This window comes from Saccopteryx bilineata, chromosome 11, assembly GCF_036850765.1.
Source record: "Saccopteryx bilineata isolate mSacBil1 chromosome 11, mSacBil1_pri_phased_curated, whole genome shotgun sequence".
Lineage (NCBI taxonomy): Eukaryota > Metazoa > Chordata > Mammalia > Chiroptera > Emballonuridae > Saccopteryx > Saccopteryx bilineata.
In genome coordinates, this window is record NC_089500.1 from 14,786,940 (window position 1) to 14,806,857 (window position 19,918).

Consider the following 19,918-nt stretch of genomic DNA (forward strand, 5'->3'; position numbering starts at 1 on the left):
CTACATTAGCAATTAAAACTCATCAAATATTGTATCTTAATGGCCTTATCTCAAAATGAGGATAATAATTATCTCATTCATTGGGATGCCACGAAGACTAAATATTTAATGTTACCAGTACATTCTAAATGCCTCACAAACAAGTAACATGGCAACACACACAGCAATTTCTAGCCGTTGAACATTGTGACTGGTTAATTTTACACATAACTGATCGAAAAGAGCCAAAGTAAGAACAAAGGATATTTAGCCTCTGTTTCCAATAGGGAGAGCAAGATTTACACTGATAACTATAAATTAAATAAAAATATCACAATTCAAATAAGAAAGGCCCTAAAAATCCCTGTGGTAGGCATATTTACCACCAAGGAATCTAAGACTTTTGACAAAAACAACAAAAACAGGGTGATGGAATAGAAGTAAAAGCAAACCCATAAGTAACTTTATAATATTTTATACTTATTAAAATAAAATAGGGTGAGCATAATAAATAAGGAAAATATCAAGGACATTTTACACATTTTTAAACAGGTTCTAACTACATCATTTATTTTATATGCTAGTTCTTGCTTGCTAGAAACAAACCTCTCAGAATCTCTCTGTCTTTTGGCTCAATGAAATAATCATAAATGTAATTTCCTAAGAACCGTTCCCTTCTGCCCTTCCCACATCTAGTCTTTTATCCAAAATGCTCAGAGAACGAACTTGGTTCTAAAGTGCCCAAATATTGAAAATGTTGGGGTGTATTTTATTTGCCCTGCTTGGGAAAGCTGAGGAGGACCCAGGCAAAGGCCCCTCCACACAGCAGGGCTTCCAGGGCTTCCCTCAGGTCAGAAATAGGTCTTAGGACCCCTTTCTTGTAGTTCTGCTCCCCGTCTTTTAACAAACTGAAAGAGCAGTGCTAACAACCTTCTTCGTTATTCATTCCCAAGGCTTCTTTGACAAACCTCTGTTTCCACTTAGCCATAGCATTTCAATCCTGCCTTTCTCCCTACCAGTGGTCAGCAAACTCATTAGTCAACAGAGCCAAATATCAACAGTAAAACGATTGAAATTTCTTTTGAGAGCCAAATTTTTTAAACTTAAACTATATAGGTAGGTACATTCCTTATCAAGGTAGCACCCACACGTGGTATTTTATGGAAGAGCCACACTCAAGGGGCCAAAGAGCCGCATGTGGCTTGCAAACCACAGTTTGCCAACCAGGGCCTTACTTAAACTGTTTCCTTTTATTCTAGCTGGAGTAGTTCTAGTTTGCAAATGAAATTTATACAGTTAAGAGAAAAGACATACAGTGGCAAGTATACAAGTATCAGAATTTTCCATAAAGATAAACTGGTGAGAAAGGGATGAGAGCAGTGCTAGTCTGGGTAACTAAAATGATGTGGGGTAAACTAATCTGCCTAGTGGCCACCCAATGGCTCGGTGGAATCAGTCACCAATTCATTAATTTCTGATATTCCTATATTTATACTCAGCTATGGGAAATTTTCAGAGAAAAATATTTATGTTCCCTTTCCTTGCAGGAAGATACAAAATACAAAAGAACACTGTTGAGAAATTATACGAAACATGTTGGATAAAATCAGCAGTCTTCAAAATAAGTAACTCCCCCTTCAAATGGGAACATCTTAAGACTTCTCAAGAAAGCACAGATAGTTTTAAGACACAGTTAGTTGAAAGGAATTGACTTGTGAATGCTAAATAAGCAAATGACCACCTTCCCCAAAACTGTGAGGGCAGAAATGCTCTCTCTTCAAGGAAAATAACAACATGTAAGATTTCGGCCTTTTAAAGAAAAGTTTGCCATGTATTTTTAAAAATGGATGATAACAGATATCAAATAGTTACGGCAAATATTCTATCGAGTATATTAAAAAGAACAATAGTTTAATTTTAAATGTCAATATTCACAATATCCTCCAAATTCTATCTTTTGCAAATGTTTAAACTTACTATTGAAATGGTTTAGCTGTCAACATAAAAATGTGCAAGGGATTAGAAGTTTCTTGATACTAATAGGGAAATGGTGAGCAAAAGACTTTGAAAGTCACCAGACTAAATCAAAATCTCAAAGTGTCATTTTTAAAAAATTTATTTTAGTGAGGGGGGAGAAAAAGCAGGGGGAGGGGAGGAGCAGGAAGAGCATCAACTCCCCAGCTGACCCGGCAAGCCCAGAGTCTCAAACCAGCAACCTCAGTGTTCCAGGTCAACGCTTTATCCACTGCACCACCACAGGTCCTGCTCAAAGTGTCATTAACCGCTGATATTCTACTGCAGGGGTCGGGAACCTTTTTGGCTGAGAGAGCCATGACCACCACATATTTTAAATTGTAATTCCATGAAAGCCATACAACGACCCCGGGGGACAGCTGTGATGGGCTCCAGCCACCCGCAACCATGAACATGAGTGGTAGGAAATGAATGGATTGTAATACATGAGAATGTTTTATATTTTTAATGTTATTATTTTTGTTATTAAAGATTTGTCTGCGAGCCAGATGCAGCCATCAAAAGAGCCACATCTGGCTTGCAAGCCATAAGTTCCCGACCCCTGTTCTACTGTCAAGATTCTAAATGAGGAGCTGTATATTAAGTCCTAGACATCTGGAGTGACAGGAAGAGGTGGGCCTAACGGAAGAGCCCTTTGTCGAGTGGGTGAGATCTGAGCGGGGTTTTATGAATGAAAAGCAGGGAACTTGAGCTTGAGGAAGACCGGAGTCCAGAGCAGAGCAGCAGGAACCAGAGCACGCAGGCCTGGGCAGGAGAGGGAAAGCGGGGGTGCCCCGGGGAAATGGAGCGGCCACGGGTTTTCAGGTCACCAGCAGCTCGAGCTCAAATTCTAGTTCTACCACATTTGGTCCAAACCACTTTGAAGAGGTCAGTTTCTACTAGGAAGGTCAAGTGAGGGGGATAGAAAAGAAAGTGCTTTTTAAATGATAAAGTGATATAGCACACATTAGTTGGTAGGCCCTTTTCAACTAGGCACCACTGAGCAGTAGCAGTTTTCATAATGGTCAAAAGCATGAGCTTTGGAACCAAAGATGGTGCTGAGCCCAAAACTGCCACTTCCTAGAGGTGTGATCGTGGCCAGGCTGGCTAACCCTTTCTGCGCCCTCTCTGTGCCCCAGCAGCCTAGCGTGTAAAACGCAGAGAACTGAGATACCCACTTTAAAAGGTGATTATAAGGATTGAGTGAGTTTGTGCATGTAAAGAGCTTAAAATTGAGCTCAGAAGAATTAGTAGCTCTCTTATTGTCAGTGGTGGTACTAGTGTTATTATTACTCTGATTCTCAATGGCAAATAGAGATAAAGAGATTACCAACACTAATAAATATCTATTGCATTACGAGCCCAAAGGGTAGGGGGACAGCTAAGTCTGTAACAGGGCTTAATAGTAAAAGCCTCTAATACAGCTCCTTGGATTCACAGCAAAAGTATGTGACAATGATCCAACCAAGTTCTCTGCTGTCATAATTACCAAAGTAACATATATATTTTTTCCTTTGTTTAAAGGCCGAAAACCCCAAAAGAACACCTAATTTGTTTTACAAAGAATATCTCGTGAAGTGTTCAGCAGGATAACATTTGGTCCTTAAGATGACACAATGTTAGAAATGATTTTGCAATATGGCAGGAACATTCTGACCTTATGTAAAGGAGTTTCGACAATGAAGTACCAAAGACATCATTATAAGCACCTTCTCTGATTAACACACCAATGACAGAATGAGAGCAATAGGACACAAGCCCTTTGAGCTCTGATTGTAATTTTTTCATCATTTTAAAACTTATGGAGTTCTTAGAGGTAATTCACAATTTCTCATTTATGCTCTGTAAAATAAATTTTTTAAAGAAAAAAACTGGTGTTTTACCTCCATCCCTGATTTTCCAAATAATGTTCAGGATAAGTTGCAGTTTTCCCAATTAAATTAAAAGTTTTCATTGAAAGCTAGCTTTCATAAATTTTGGCTAAAATCTTGACCAAATTGTGAAAACAAATCTCAGAAACATGTTATTTTAAGAAAAGCATTTAAAATCCCCATTTTAACTTAAAAAAGAAGTTTGTTCAGGTCACTATGACACAGGGTGATGTGCCAAACAGTACTGCTTTCTAATTTTATTTGAGCATTCTATTTGAGCTGGAGCTCAGGACATGTTCAATAGGCTTAGATTTTGTTAACAAATAATGTGAATTGAGAAGCAATACATCAGCATCAGAAATTCTGAAACTTACAGGTATGTCTGGCCAGTGAGTAGTTGGATCCACCACTAGTCAAACCAAATCCCTCAGGAATCTGACTAGAGCTTCGAGGTCTGGTCAACAGTTTTGGAGGTTCAATTTCAGCACCAAATTCAGCTCCTATTACGCCTAGTAGAACAATAGCAGTAGCTTGTTTCCGTCTTTCCTCATAAGAAGTGGAAATTTTTTTCATTTGTGGGACACTTGATAAGCAACCTGAAAATCAAAATATAAGAATATAAATTAGTAGAATATCAATACAAAAAAGACATAATTAGAAAAACATTCAAGATTGCTCACTCAGGAAAGAACCATCTTTTCAAAAACCGACACTGGTACAACTTGTTATCCACATAAAAAGGAATAAATGTGAACTTTTATCTCTCATTCTGAAAAACATCAACCCAAGATGGATCATAGCCCTAAATATAAGAGCTAAAAACTAAAAAATATGCAGAAGAAAATAAAGATGCATATCTTCATGATCTTCAATTATGCAATGATTTCTTAGCTATGATACTAAAAACACAAATGATTTAAAAATATTTTTATATTGGACTTCATCAATATTAAAAATGCTTGCACTTCACCCTGGCCAGTTGGCTTAGTGGTAGAGCGTCGGCCTGGCGTGCAGGAGTCCCAGGTTCGATTCCTGGCCAGGGCACACAGGAGAAGCGCCCATCTGTTTCTCCACCCCTCCCCCTCTCCTTCCTCCCTGTCTCTCTCTTCCCCTCCCACAGCCAAGGCTCCATTGGAGCAAAGCTGGCCCAGGCACTGAGGATGGCTCCATGGCCTCTGCTTCAGGCGCTAGAATGGCCCTGGTTCCAACAGAGCAATGCCCCAGATGGGCAGAGCATCGCCCCCTGCTGGGCATGCCGGGTGGATCCCGGTCAGGCACATGCAGGAGTCTGTCTGACGCCTCCCCGTTTCCAACTTCAGAAAAATACACACACAAAAAAAAAGCTTGCACTTCAAATGACAGTAGAATGTAAAGTCAACACTGGAAGAAAATATTGTCACTCATACATTTAATAAGAGATTACATCCAGAATATATCTTACAACTCAATAATAAGAAATTCCAACTTTTAAAATAGGCAAAGAGTTTGAATAGATAATTTTTCAAAGATATATGAACGGCCAATACACACGTTAAAGAAGCTCAACATCACCTGTCATTAGGAAAATGTAAATCAAAACCACAATGAGACACCATCTCACATCCACTGGGATGGTTGTAATAGAAAGGACAGATATCATGTGTTGTTGAGGATGTACAGGAACTGAAACTCTCATGCACTGCTGGTGGGAAGGTAAAATGGTATAACTATTTTGGAAAATAGTTTGGCAGCTCCTCAAAAAGTGAAAAAGAGAGTTACCATATGGCCCAACAATTCTACTCCTGGGTATCTATCTACTCAAGAGAAATGAAAACAAATGTATACATAAAAAGTTGTACACAAATGTTCACAGCAGCATTACTCATAATAGCCAAGAAGTGGAAACGACTTAAATATCCCTCACTAGTGAGTGGGTAGACAAAATGTGGCCTATATCCATGCTGTGTCTGAGGACCCTCCCCTCCTGGAGTTGGAAGGCAGGGGATGCAAGGGTAGAGGAGTAGCAGAAGGAAGAAATAGTTTTAACTATAAATTCACTTTTTGTAATAGTTTTTTACTATTTAACTTTCTATTTCTTCTTGAGTCACTTCTGAAAGCTTCTAATTTTAAAATAAATACCTATTTTAAATTTATGGTGTAAAGTTATTAACACTATTCTCTATGATTAAAAAATGTCAATTGTATCAGTTGCTATAATATCTTTAAATATTGTTTATTTGTGCCTTTTTCATGACTTTCTTGATCAGTTTTGCTAGAAATATATATTTTACCATATTTTCAAAAAAACCACTTTGGTTTTGATCTTATCATTTCATTGCTTTCTATTTTACTAATTTCTGCTGTGATACTTTCTACCTTCTTTATGTTTCATCTCTAGTCTCTCCTTTTCTTTCTTTTGTTTGTAAGTTATTAGGTTGACCACAACTCACTCATTTTCATTATTTTCTGTATGGTAAACATTGCTAGTTACACAGTTAATATCCATTCACCCTTTCTCCTTTAATAATACAACCTCAACATTAACCAAATAACAATGTACTCAGATCCTTTCCTGATCTTTTCAGGAACTGAGAAGCTAGAGCCTAGCTCCCGGCTGTAAGCTCTGCTCATGATGCACTATATTTTGAGTCCTCTCTGCTCACAGGAAGCAGAGCTTGCTTCTCGAAAGCACCTAATATTTTCAGCCCCAATCACTGCATTTCTATTCCATTACCTGTCCACAGAGATATCGGTCTTTCCTGAACTTAGTCATGTCTCATTGGTCCTTGATTTGTATATTTTATCCATCATAGCTGTATAGTTGGCACAAACGGAAGTAAAAAGTGAACTTCTGGAGCCAGCTTGATTGGAGGTCAGCTTTCTGCTTTTCTAATATTAATCCATCCAGTTTTGGGCCTCTTTCAGGAGGCTGCTCTATGCATTAATTAAATCAATACAAAATATGGGCTCTCAGAGTTCAGTGTACCAACTGAGAAATTAGCAGCACAGACTTCTACATACTTTTAGATATTTTGTTTTATTTTTCTCCTGTTCTTTTGCTTTGTCATTCTATATGAAGGGTGGTAAGACAGCCAGATAACAATGGGAGGTAACAGGGGACCAAACAAGGAGAGGCCTTTGTATAAAAAGTTGAAGACTCTTAACTTCTGATTAATGAAAAGCCACTGAACAATTCTATAGAACGTGGTGACACCAGATTCATTCATTGTTGGGAAGGTCATGATAGCAGCAGTATGGAAGGTAGACTGTGAGAGAAAACAAGACAGGTAGAACCACAAGACAAAACCTGCCATGATCATGTGGGAAACAGCAAGTACTAGTGGTGGCAGAAGGTCATTCATTCCCTCAGTCAGCCACTCAGCATATAAAAATTGAACATCTAGAGTACAAGGCATTATGCTAATATGAATTAATAAATGAATATGAATTAATTGGGATGAGAAAAGCAAAGTCTTGGTTCTTATTGATCTTAAAGGCTACTAAACAGAAATTAGAAATATAAAGGTTGCAGAATCAATGAGAACTTTATGGACTGAGAGAACAGTATGTCTAAGAAGCTAAAGCAGAAGGAATCTACATTTCTATTTCAAGGATAGGTAACTGGGCTGGAACTCTATGAGTCAAGAGGATAATGGTAGAAAATGAGGCGAGAGGCAGGACAGGGCCAGGCCATAGGTGGCTCTATTGGCCGTAATTGTTATCCTTTGCACAATAGTAAGATACTCAAGTTAGGGTTTAAGGCACAGAGTACTCTAATTAGATTTAGGATTCCAGAACAACACTCTGAGAGCGTATGAAGAATGCCGGAGTGAGGTGATCAATTAGGAGGGCACTGGACAGATCAACGAGACAGAGAAAGGTCGGTTTGCTGCTGGGGTGTGCAACAGGAGGTGCAGAAACATGAGCAGCTTGAAGGCCCATGCTGAGGTCCAGGCAGCTGAGGGTAACACTGCAGAACGATTTCAGATCCCCTGCCCTGAGTTCTTTTAAAAATCCTAATTAAGTAAAACAAAATAAAATACCTGCAAGAAAAACAGGTATGGCTTTTTCAAAAGCTGAAAAAACGAAAAATACCTAGTGCACAAAGCTTTTAAGCAGGCGTTCCCAAACTACAGCCCACAGGCCGCAATGCGGCCCCCTGAGGCCATTTATCCAGCCCCCACTGCACTTCTGGAAGGGGCACCTCTTTCATTGGTGGTCAGTGAGAGGACCACTGTATTTGGCGGCCTTCCAATGGTCTGAGGGATAGTGAACTGGCCCCCTGTGTAAAAAGTTTGGAGACCCCTGCTTTCAAGAATACACTTGAAATGCCATGTATGTACTTGTGCTGAGAAGCAGAGTAGAATGTGGGCAAGAAGACCTGGACAAGTCTAAGAAATGAAAATGGTAGGATACGTAAAGAACTTGAGAGGTAGGAAGGAATCATTGAGTAAGAAAGTGGTAGGAAAGTACTTAAGGAAAAATGGGTTGTCTATCTAGAAAACTAAGATGAAAACATCATAGTGACTGTTTATCTGGATTCTGAGAGAAGTTTGGTACAAGTGAATACAGAACAGATTTGTTGTTGTAGAGCTGTTCCTTAGTTTCTTCATATCACATTTTATTGCTTAGAAAAAGTCCTGGAAATTTGCCATCAGTTTTTAAGCACTGGATAGAAAGACAAAAATCTAACACAAGCACATAAGGAATAGATTCCTCTTTTAAAATACTATGATTTTTTCATATAAAATGTTATCATTCATTTTTCTAATTTAATTTTGTGTAGTATATTTCAAATCAAATGCAGGCTGCTTTATAATGATGTTTCTCCAATGTTATAAAATTACAATTTCCAGGCCCTGGCTGGTTGGCTCGGCAGTAGAGCGTCAGCCTGGTGTGCGGGGGACCCGGGTTCGATTCCCGGCCAGGGCACATAGGAGAAGCGCCCATTTGCTTCCCCACCCCCCCCCTCCTTCCTCTCTGTCTCTCTCTTCCCCTCCCACAGCCGAGGCTCCATTGGAGCGGAGATGGCCCGGGCGCTGGGGATGGTTCCTTGGCCTCTGCCCCAGGCGCTGGAGTGGCTCTGGTCGCAGCAGAGCGACGCCCCAGAGGGGCAGAGCGTCGCCCCCTGGTGGGCAGAGCCTCGCCCCTGGTGGGCGTGCCAGGTGGATTCCGGTCGGGTGCATGCGGGAGTCTGTCTGACTGTCTCTCCCCGTTTCCAGCTTCAGAAAAATACAAAAAAATGAATAAATAAAAAATAAAAAATTACAATTTCCAAGGGAAGTCATATTTCATAACACATTCTTATAAAAAGCTTCAATTGAAATGTTTTATTAAGCAAAGTCACCCTAATAAATTCAATAAATAATAAAATAAAATAGATTTAATACATTATCATGGAAATTTTTAATATGAAAAATAACTTGTCATTTGATACCATAATACACATTTCTTCTACTTTTTTTAAAGACAAGAAACATTAGTAAAAGTATAAGTGTGTACATGTGATTATAGATTCAAAGTATGACACCGATTTGTGTTGGTTTGTAGTAACTAAAGAGAGGAAGAATCCTAAAAGCTTAACCATACCAAGAAGAAGGGGGAAAAAATCAATAATTCCTGCCTGTGTGTTTCGAAGGATGAAAATGGCCCCTAATTCCAGGCAAAGTGATATTTAACAGTTTAGTAATCTGTATCTCAGTACATGCATTTAAAACCAACTTTATTTATGCACAAGAACAGACACAAGGGATAAGAGCATTGTGCAACTGCATGGAGATTCAGGTCGTGTATATCTTACCCTTTACATAGGATTCTTGAAACAGGAAGCAAACCAGGCTCCCCTCCCCCTTCCCCCCCCCCCGGGGGGGGGGTTGCTCAGCAAGAGCGTGCTCCATAACAATAGTTCAAAGGAAAGCTCTATTCTGCAGTTGCACTGATTGTTCTGTCAGCTGACCTCTGCAGAAGGGAATTGCTAACCGCTGCCTGGCTTCTTAGCTGACAAATGAATGATCGCAGCTCCATCTATTTGCACTATGGCTGCCTCTAGCCCAGGTGCTCAGACAGAGAGCCCGGTGTGACATCTTAGATCAAGATGAATTGGCACAAACTCCTGATCCAAGATTGTTTTATACCATTTAATTTAGTTTCTTCCCCTGCTTGGATGAGCACAGCTCTGGTTATGGATTTCTATTCTAATGTACTGAAGCAGGCCCTGAGAGAAGCCGATGAGGCAGCTGCTGGAGCAAGGGGCTGCAAGGATACTGATCAATAGGCAAGGCATTGACCCCAGCCGGTCAGCCTCTGCGACGACCACTGATGGGAGGGGGAGGGGCGCCGTGGCATGCAGGGGCTGCCTCCGGGAGGAAATGAAACAACAGGGGCACTTGGAGCGCTGCCCTCCACTCTGGTCCCCCACCTTCTCTTGCTTCCTTTTGTTTAATTACCTCTATCTTGTCTTAACTGCCACTCCTCAGGAAAGAATTAAGACTTTAGGGAAGTTTTAATAATGTACTTTAAGGCAGCCATTTGTAAATTGTATCCTTAAACTAATAGAAAGAATCGTAACAGGTGCCCTCTGCTAAGTGGCCAAAATATGAAATCTTAATTAGCTGTCAAGAACATCACTTGGTGTAATTTAAAGTTAGTCCTGTGCACAGGCTCAGAAGAACACTGTCCAACTGGCTAAGAACACTAATGTATGCTGCAATTCTAGGGTGTGGAATTTTTATCAGTACTCTGGTCTGCAAAGATGATATAGCTCTTTGTTAACAAGTAGAGAAGTAAACGCAAGAAAAGGTCCCCTAAAAAGAGACACAGACTGATTAGTTAATGCACGAGGTGCAGATGCCCACTCCTACCTCTATTCTAATAATAATACAGCAGTTTCTGACTCTTCCATATTTCAGATTTGGAAAACTTTTAAATTATTGGCTTTGCCCTTGTTTTCTCTTAAATATGCAATTAGCTACAATGTTTTCCTGTAAATAAACTGACAACCAAACGGGACATTTTGAGATATTAAAAATAAAACAATTCTGGAAAAGTAGACCTTTGTACAGTTTCATTTGTCTCATGAAATTTTTGGTATTTTTTCACAGAGACATGCCTCCATTTAATCATGCTAAAGGGTGACATGGAGATCCATTTTCTTGACAGGACGGTTGATCACCCCATCACAGTAAGAAAATTAATACCTTCAACTAGCCCTGTGCGGAAGACAAGCTACATGCAATGGTAAAGAACACAAATGGCCTACATTTTAAGTTGCAAACAGAATACTTGTTCTGTGTGAGAATAGGTTTACTCATTATCGGGGTACTTTAAAGAAAGTATGAGCCTTTGATTTTATTAAAACAACCATTTAATTCATGCTGTGCTCCTCACAAGTACATAATTGTCTTTAGATTAGCATAATTGAGTCCAGATTTACATGAACAGGAGTAAACACTTTACTTACAGCTTAACCAGAACACAGGTAAAATATTTGAGAAGTTTAAGCTATTTAAAGGGCTGTGCAATATTGATTACTTCATTTAAAAAGCAGTCAGAGAGTGCAACCAAGAGGTCAAGATAAATTTAACAATTTGAAGCACTTTACTAAATAACTCTAAAGATCATGTTAATTGGCTTTGTGCAGTTCCAGGGTAAAATTAATTTTATCCTAGCTTACAATAAAGGGATTAAAAGACATATTAAGTTTTTCAGTTTTAACTGGAATAGGATTCAATGGATTTGAATTAATGCTAAAGGCGGTTTTATGAGAGACGGACTACCAGCAGATACTTTACATCCGCTATTAGCCATATAGTGATGGAGTTCTATTATTGTATTAGGAATAACACCTTAGATAAGAAGAGACCACCAATTTACTATTCTGAGAATATATTTTAAGAATTGTGTGATTTGACCCAGAAAAAATTGTTTTGAAAAATTTCATTCTTTGTTTAGGACCGAGTATCATGATACTTTTTATAGTTGATATATATAATATTTAAAATTTTAGTAAAAATTGATAAATTGATGCGGTAATTCCATCACATTCACATCAAGATTATAGGTATATTTAAAGTACTTAAAACTATATCATTAAAATATCATTAGAGTTTTCTTAAACCTAAATATTACAGATTGACTTTAGCATACCAAGTTTATGCCAGAAATTTCTGGCATATGATAACCCATGTAACATTCACAATGATATCAACATTTTCTGAATGTGACATAAATGTCAATATTTCCTAAAACAGCACTTTGGAAATTCAGAAAGGTTTTTCTGAATATTTATTTACTCATGATAAATAAAAATAAAATTTTGATTGTGTTTCTTTATTCTTTCACTATTTAATAATGTGTTTTGCAATTCTATGTATAGAAACATAAATTGCTTTTACTATGGACTGACTAGCAGAGCAAAAGATACAGTTCGTATTTAATAAGACAAATTTATATATTAATACATAACAGACTCTGTAGGAAGGACTGAAAACAGTAAGTTGCAAGATCTTACAGTAGAAAACTAAAGGCAGCAGGTAGAGACTATTGAAAATAATAATTTGGATCAGGCTAGAAAACAGTTTCTGTTGTGCTTCTGTATCACTCTTAATTGCAATAAATTTATTTTCTAATATTAGGTTTTGATTAATTATTAAAGAACAAAGTAAATTTAGCAAAGTGAACTTTGTTAATATTGGCAATCTTGAGGACAAGAGAAATTTCAGAATTAAATATAATTTACTATTTACAATGTCTGCGCACAATTAGAATAACCATAGCACATATATCATTCAAAGTTCTACAAATGTTAGTCAAGAATAGTAAAACATTCTTTCTAATTCTCCTTTTTATCTATTTTGCTTTTCTCGGCCCTGAAGACATTTTAAATGTAATGTGGCATTATCAGCAAATATTGACTAAAAAAACCTATATATTTGTGTATTAAGTAAAGATGAGTTTAAAATAGCACATGGCAGTGAAATATGTCAAATAGAAATATATTTTAATATATTTCTGAACATAAATAGAAGTATCTAAAAGAAAATAGAGTTTCAAAATGAGTTGTGTTCAAATTGTTTTTTAGATATTTATTTTAATCAAAATAATTTCAACTTCTTCCTGACTGACTGCTATGTAAACTCACGTACGTGGTAGCCTAAAGAAATATTAACAGGCCCTGGCCGGTTGGCTCAGTGGTAGAGCGTCGGCCTGGCGTGCGGGGGACCTGGGTTCGATTCCTGGCCAGGGCACATAGGAGAAGCGCCCATTTGCTTCTCCACCCCCCCTCCTTCCTCTCTGTCTCTCTCTTCCCCTCCTGCAGCCAAGGCTCCATTGGAGCAGAGATGGCCCGGGCTCTGGGGATGGCTTCTTGGCCTCTGCCCCAGGCGCTAGAGTGGCTCTGGTCGCTGCAGAGCGATGCCCCAGAGGGGCAGAGCATCGCCCCCTGGTGGGCAGAGCATCGCCCCTGGTGGGCGTGCCGGGTGGATCCCGGTCAGGCGCATGCGGGAGTCTGTCTGACTGTCTCTCCCCGTTTCCAGCTTCAGAAAAATACAAAAAAAAAAAAAAAGAAAGAAATATTAACAATTTATTTTAAGATATGCTTTTTACAAAATCACTATATGGCACTAATCAAATGTTAACTTTACATATGCATTACATTCACATATTATATATACGTAATTATATGCACACATATAAGTATATCAGGGGTCCCCAAACTTTTTAAACAGGGGGCCAGTTCACTGTCACTCAGACCATTGGAGGGCCGGACTATAAAAAAAACTATGAACAAATCCCTATGCACACTGCACATATCTTATTTTAAAGTAAAAAAACAAAATGGGAACAAATACAATATTTAAAATAAAGAACAAGTAAATTTAAATCAACAAACTGACCAGTATTTCAATGGGGACTATGCTCCTCTCACTGACCACCAATGAAAGAGGTGCCCCTTCTGGAAGTGCGGTGGGGGCCGGATAAATGGCCTCAGGGGGCCGCATGCGCCTGCGGGCTGTAGTTTGGGGACCCCTGAAGTATATAATACTCTTACGGTACCAAGACTTGAAACCTTAGTGAGTTAGAACTGTATTTTGAGACTTCAAAATATGTTATCTATTTTTCAAATCATAATGAAAAAAATGTTGGCCCTCAGTGGAGTTTTTATGGTGTAGATTGTTTCCACATACATTTGTCTGGAACATTTGTCATACCTGCTTGCTATTATTAGGGATTCTTAAGAGTGATAAAAGCCAATGTTATAAAAATGTCCAATTTTACCAGGTATGTAGAAGTAATTTTTCCAAACAAACTTCATTTCATTTAAAATTAAGCAAAAATCTTCTAATATTAATTCACTTTTTAAATAACTTGGTTTTAAATTGGTACAGTAGTCCACTAATTAAATTTTAGTTATCCAAATTATTCCAGTTCTTAGTCAAACACTTTACAGATAAATCTGTTGAATGGGACACAGAAAGGCATAGACTAGCGGCGTCCCAGTGTCTAAAAGGGGACTTAGCCCTCACACTCCTTGGTGGTGAGTCTGGGTTCATAAGCTCATAGGAGGAACCTATTGGTCGCTAAAATTTTAAGTAGATAGAATTCAGTTCCTCTTCATAAGCCAAGTGCTTTTAGAGGACTACTATATATTATTTTTACTGTTTTCACAACTTAGAGCACTGCGAACCCTGCGATTAAAAAATGATGGTAAATTTTGATTATATGAAAAAAAAATTAAATCGCAGATGGTTATATGGCTAATGTGTAAATTTCTACCTATTCACCCAAAGTAAAAAAATAAATAAAACATGAAAGTTTTCTGAACGTTCCTCTCATCCACCTTGGGAGGAAAAAAAGAAAAAGAAAAAGATGAATTGATTAAATATGACAATCATGGGGTACTTCAACATTTCTTTCCAAACTTTCCATTAATAGCAAAGCTGGCAAGTGTGTGGAATATTTTCAGGAGTCACTTGTCACCAGCACAGGTGCATTGTTGTCTTTGCACATGTCTTCCTCTCACCTACCGACCAACCACATAGAAATTGCTCCCAAATCTCCGAGGCTTTGCTATTTTTGCCGTTGCTACACCATTACACCTCACTAGGAAACTGAAGTAAACAAACTTGCTATTAATTTGTATGAATGCTCGATAGCCCCCTGCTGGAACACAAGAGGATCTGCAATGCATATATCTTTCCACCGATGCTGATTAAGCCATGTTAACATCGTGCCTCTTACACACATGTGTCTTTTATGTCTGGGCATTTGACAAAACACATCAAATCTATTTCTCCCAAAATCAGATAAGAGCAAAATAAATGAATACTTCAAAATGTTTTTCTTTTTCAAAGGAACTTTAATATTATCACCATCTCACAGTTACGTTGATTATTTGATAATTAGAAATCTTAAACTTTGAGAGCAGCGTGCAGGCTTCTCAAGTAATTCTTGCAATAATTTCTTATTCTGCGCACAGACAAGTTACACACCCATTTTCCACAATCTGCATTATCTTATTTTCCCCCATACTCTTTACCTTAACATCAAAAGTTAATTTTTCTCCCTTTCTTCTTTGCTTTTAATGCAAACATTCCCAGTTTGGGATAAATTTGAGATTTAAAAACTTCCAAATATCTAAGCCATCTCTGTAATTGGAAATCTTGTAGTTAATAAGCTAAGTGCTGTAGAGCAGTGGTCCCCAACCTTTTTTGGGCCACGGACCGGTTTAATGTCAGAAAATATTTTCACGGACCGGCCTTTAGGGTGGGACGGATAAATGTATTACGTGACCAAGACAAGCGTCAAGAGTGAGTCTTACGAATGTAACAGAGGGAATCTGGTCATTTTTAAAAAATAAAACATTGTTCAGACTTAAATATAAATAAAACGGAAATAATGTAAGTTATTTATTCTTTCTCTGCGGACCGGTACCAAATGGCCCACGGACTGGTACCAGTCCGCAGCCCAGGGGTTTGGGGACCACTGCTGTAGAGGAATATTATACACTACTTTTACTTTTGTCACAACTTGCAGTTACTAATTATCAAGAATAATGCTCAATTCTTGATTCACTTACTTTTCAAGAGTGAATCTGATAGATGTCATGTTTTAAAAATTATAAATTGTAACATTAAAAAGTCCATTGTTAGCTTTTTCAGGAGGAAAGAGATATTTCAAAAATAGTGGTTAGTGGCATCAGTAGATTATTTCATAACATTACCTCTGATCTGAAAAATGATCATACTGATGGAACTGAGAAGCACAGATTGGTAGTAACACCACAGTCATGGGGATGTAAAGTATAGCATAGGGAATACAGTCAATAGTATTGCAACAAGTATGTATGGTGCCAGGTGCGTCCTGGAAATATTGGGAAGGAAAAGTTTGTAAACTATGATTGTCTAACCACCATGTTAAGGCATATAATTTTACTGAAATAGAAAAATAAAATGCATGTTTATAGGGGAAAGAAAGAAAAATGATCACCTTATTTGACTTCTGCTTCCTGCAGCATAAGTAAAGTGTTAAGTAGAAATATAATCAGGGCAACATAATATCTTGGAAATTAATGGCAAGGCCTTTGAAGTGATTACAGATCTCGGAGTTGTACTGGATAAGCCCAAAGCAAAGTTTTAAACAAGGATTTTAATAACGCAGCCCACAAAGTAGCCGAAATACATATGATTTTCTCTTTTTAAAAAAATACCTTGTAAGTTATTAAAACTTGATATAGATGAGCATGTGGTACAGTTTCTAAGAACTGAATAAGTAAAAAACTGCAAAGGAAAAGTATTTTTTAATTTAAAGGAGAAATAAAATAAGAGAGAGAAATAAGAAAAAATAAGTAAGGAAATTTAAAGGAGAAATAACAAAGTCAGACAACTTTGACTTTTTAATTTACTAATCAAATTAATAGATGATCAAGAAAGCAAACTGAAAACAGCCAATAAGCAAAAGTACACTAAGTAGTCATGCGAGAGTCAGGAGGGGGAATTCCCATAGAACTCTCAGCACAGGCAGAGGAAAACAATGCAGAGCAAGAACTTGACACTCTTACAATTTTTCTCTAATAAAACTGCATCTCTAATAGCAAATGACAAAAAATTGAATTTCTGTAATAATTTACCCAATGTTTTTGATTTCCACAAAATACTCAAATAAAGATCAGTATTTACTCATGGGTTAAAAAAAAAAAAAAAAAAAGCTCAAAGTATGTCAGTAGTAAAAGGTTCCCAGGTTAAAAAACAATAGAAAAACCTAAAGTCCATTTTTTAAATAATCAAAAAAGATCAGATCTGCACAAAGCCCATCTGCGGACCTAGGGTGAGTCACATATCTACCAATACTTATTTGTTGTAATGACATAATTATAGGCCTGCTACCACCACTTTATAAATTCTTTTACAAAAAGAGATATGCCATTAAGAAGTTAAAAGGGACAGAAAACACTAGAAGTAGAGTGTGTGAAACATCTCCTATTCCAAGATTCGATGACTATTGTGAGTGGTGAAAATTTTAGAAGGAAAGGGAATCAAAGCTCTTCTAACCAACCAAAGCTGATATTTTACAGCTAGGGAAAGTTAAGTAGGAAGTGCTCATGGGACAAGGGAAGGACACAAAGAGTGGGCAATCCTGGCAACATCCTTCCGGACTGACTTCTAGAATCTTCATTGGCCTATATTCATTGCACAGAAACTAGTTAATATTTGATACTCTCTACGAAATAAATTTATATTATATATCTTCAAATCTGCATATTTAAAATGTACGTATCTTAAAAAAATTACATGAGAACAAAATCTATAATTAGAAAAAAAGTCTTAAATATGTTTTGGCCTATAGTATCTAATAATGTTAATTATATTTTCTACAGGGGCTATCTATAACAAATGTGAAAAAAAGGGGGGGAGAAATTCTATCAAGTATATGAATAACTAGATTAGACTGTATTTTATATGGAATATATATATAGAATATTTAAAAATATTTTAAAAATATAAGATACTGAGCAAAAACATTAATACCATTTAGAGATCAAATACTTAAATAATATATTATTCTAAATGGTAATAAAAATCAGTATGCCACCCAAAGAAATGTCAACAATCTTCACAGATGAAAACAACTTCTTCAAATATAATATATGAAGGCAGCACTGATAAAAAAAAAAACTTTCTAAGTTTTTGTTATCTCCACATAAGCCTCCCTGTAAATTAGTGGCTACTGGAAGCTAACAAGCAGCACAATTATTTTCCAAACTCACATAATAAACTCCAAGAATTGCAAATAAATTCATGATCATTTCTGAAGTTCACGTCATAGTATCAGAGAATAGCTTCGAGTCCCCATAGGGTTAAGAGAATCATTTTCTACTGCATACTAGTGCTATTCTAAGCCGATAGTGTGTTTAAATCCACACCAATGAAATCAATACAGCACTGTTCTATTCAAGGTGAGACCAAATAAACCTGTCTGAAGCTTTGAGAAATAGACTTTGCAGTATACTTTGAGTGCTAAATGCCTTTCAGTCCAGAGATCTGTCATTAAATAATCATTAGCCATCATTCACTCTTCCTAAAAAGCTTAACATCTAAACTTGTTCAGCATCCACTAAAGCATTAGTATAGACCAAGTAAGCACTCATTAGCACTTAGGGATGTTTCAACTGCTCTGTTTAACCATGAATTGGCTTATCAAAAATACCCCAAAATATTAACACATATTTACCACTAAATTAGAGGGCAATTTATACAAAAGATCAGCAAAAGGACAACAACATAATGGCCAGCCTCTTTCAGACAACATGGCATGACTCACAGCATTATAATCAACTCCTTCCTGTGTGATCTAGCCAAACAAAATGTGATGTCTTTCCTACCATCCAGCATCATATATAATTCAGCACCATATATAAGCCAAATAAAATTAAGTTACTGACAATAGAGAATTCATCAGTAAGTAATCTTGGCTTTGATCCTGTACTTTAAAACAATGCTTCTTTTATCAATGCTATTCATATCTCACTATCAATATATGATCATCTCAATGGCTGAATATCAACTATAATGGACCCTGTTTTGTTTTAGATATTATGAGATAGATTATGAAGACATATTTATCATCTTTCTATTACTTAAAAGATTAAGTAAATAATATAAAATGATCTGTATTTAATAATGTTACTGAATAGTATGCATGAATTTGATGGTAAAGGTAATTTTCTCTGTACTTATCAGAAGTTAATTCTTGTATGCTATTACACCAACCCTCTCAATTTCAAGCTAATATTAATGAAAATGTCATTTCTGAAAGACATTAATTTGTTCTTCGTTTTTAAAAGCTCATATAAAAATATATGGCCAGATACTTATGATCTCATCTATAGTTTTACAACTTATTACTTTGAATTTTAATACAGAGTTCAACCTAAGTGAGAGTCATGATATTACACGAACATTTTATTTAACTAGATGACAGCTGATATTTTCCCAGGAGTATTTAATAACTAAATATAAAGGTATTCTTTTAGCTATTAGGTACTTTAAAATGCCAAATGCACATTGTATAAATATAAACTATAAGGGAAACTTTCAAGTATTCTAATTATCAACCATTGAATTTTTCATTTTCCTATCAAGATTATAAAGTTTCAATTGCTAAGATATGAACAAGCACAGTATTATATGGAAAGTTGAGTAAGTGTAATATATATTCACTTATAAAATGTTTCAAAGATCAGAAATTAAAGAAGGTAATATAAAACCAAATCTCATCACAGATGATTTTTAATGGTCAAATTTTCCAGTAGCTGCCTTGAGATACACTTTCACTATACAAATATTGATCGACTTATGACCTATTCAACTTACGACCATCTGACTTTATGACCACAATCACTAGCCACGACTGCTCTGCGTCTGGCAGCGCAAGCGTTGCCCAGCTGGGCATATGACAGTGCGGATCAGCTTCCGGCAGCACTACCATCTCCGTGTGCACCATTTCAACTGTTATCCCAGACTCGGTACAGCAATTTGTGTTTTGGATATTTTTCATCAAACCCTTCCCAAGATGTCTAG

At 37.0% G+C, this 19,918-nt stretch overlaps 1 protein-coding gene across 3 annotated transcripts in view; it reads right to left on the minus strand.

Annotated features, from left to right (window-relative positions):
• Positions 1-19,918, minus strand: part of WDR7 (WD repeat domain 7) — a 313,941-nt gene that overhangs the window by 131,980 nt on the left and 162,043 nt on the right. For all 3 annotated transcript variants that reach the window (XM_066246276.1, XM_066246273.1, XM_066246274.1), the window contains one exon: positions 4,238-4,459. In XM_066246276.1, coding sequence (XP_066102373.1) covers positions 4,238-4,459 — 222 coding nt within the window. The remainder of the gene's footprint in view (positions 1-4,237; positions 4,460-19,918) is intronic.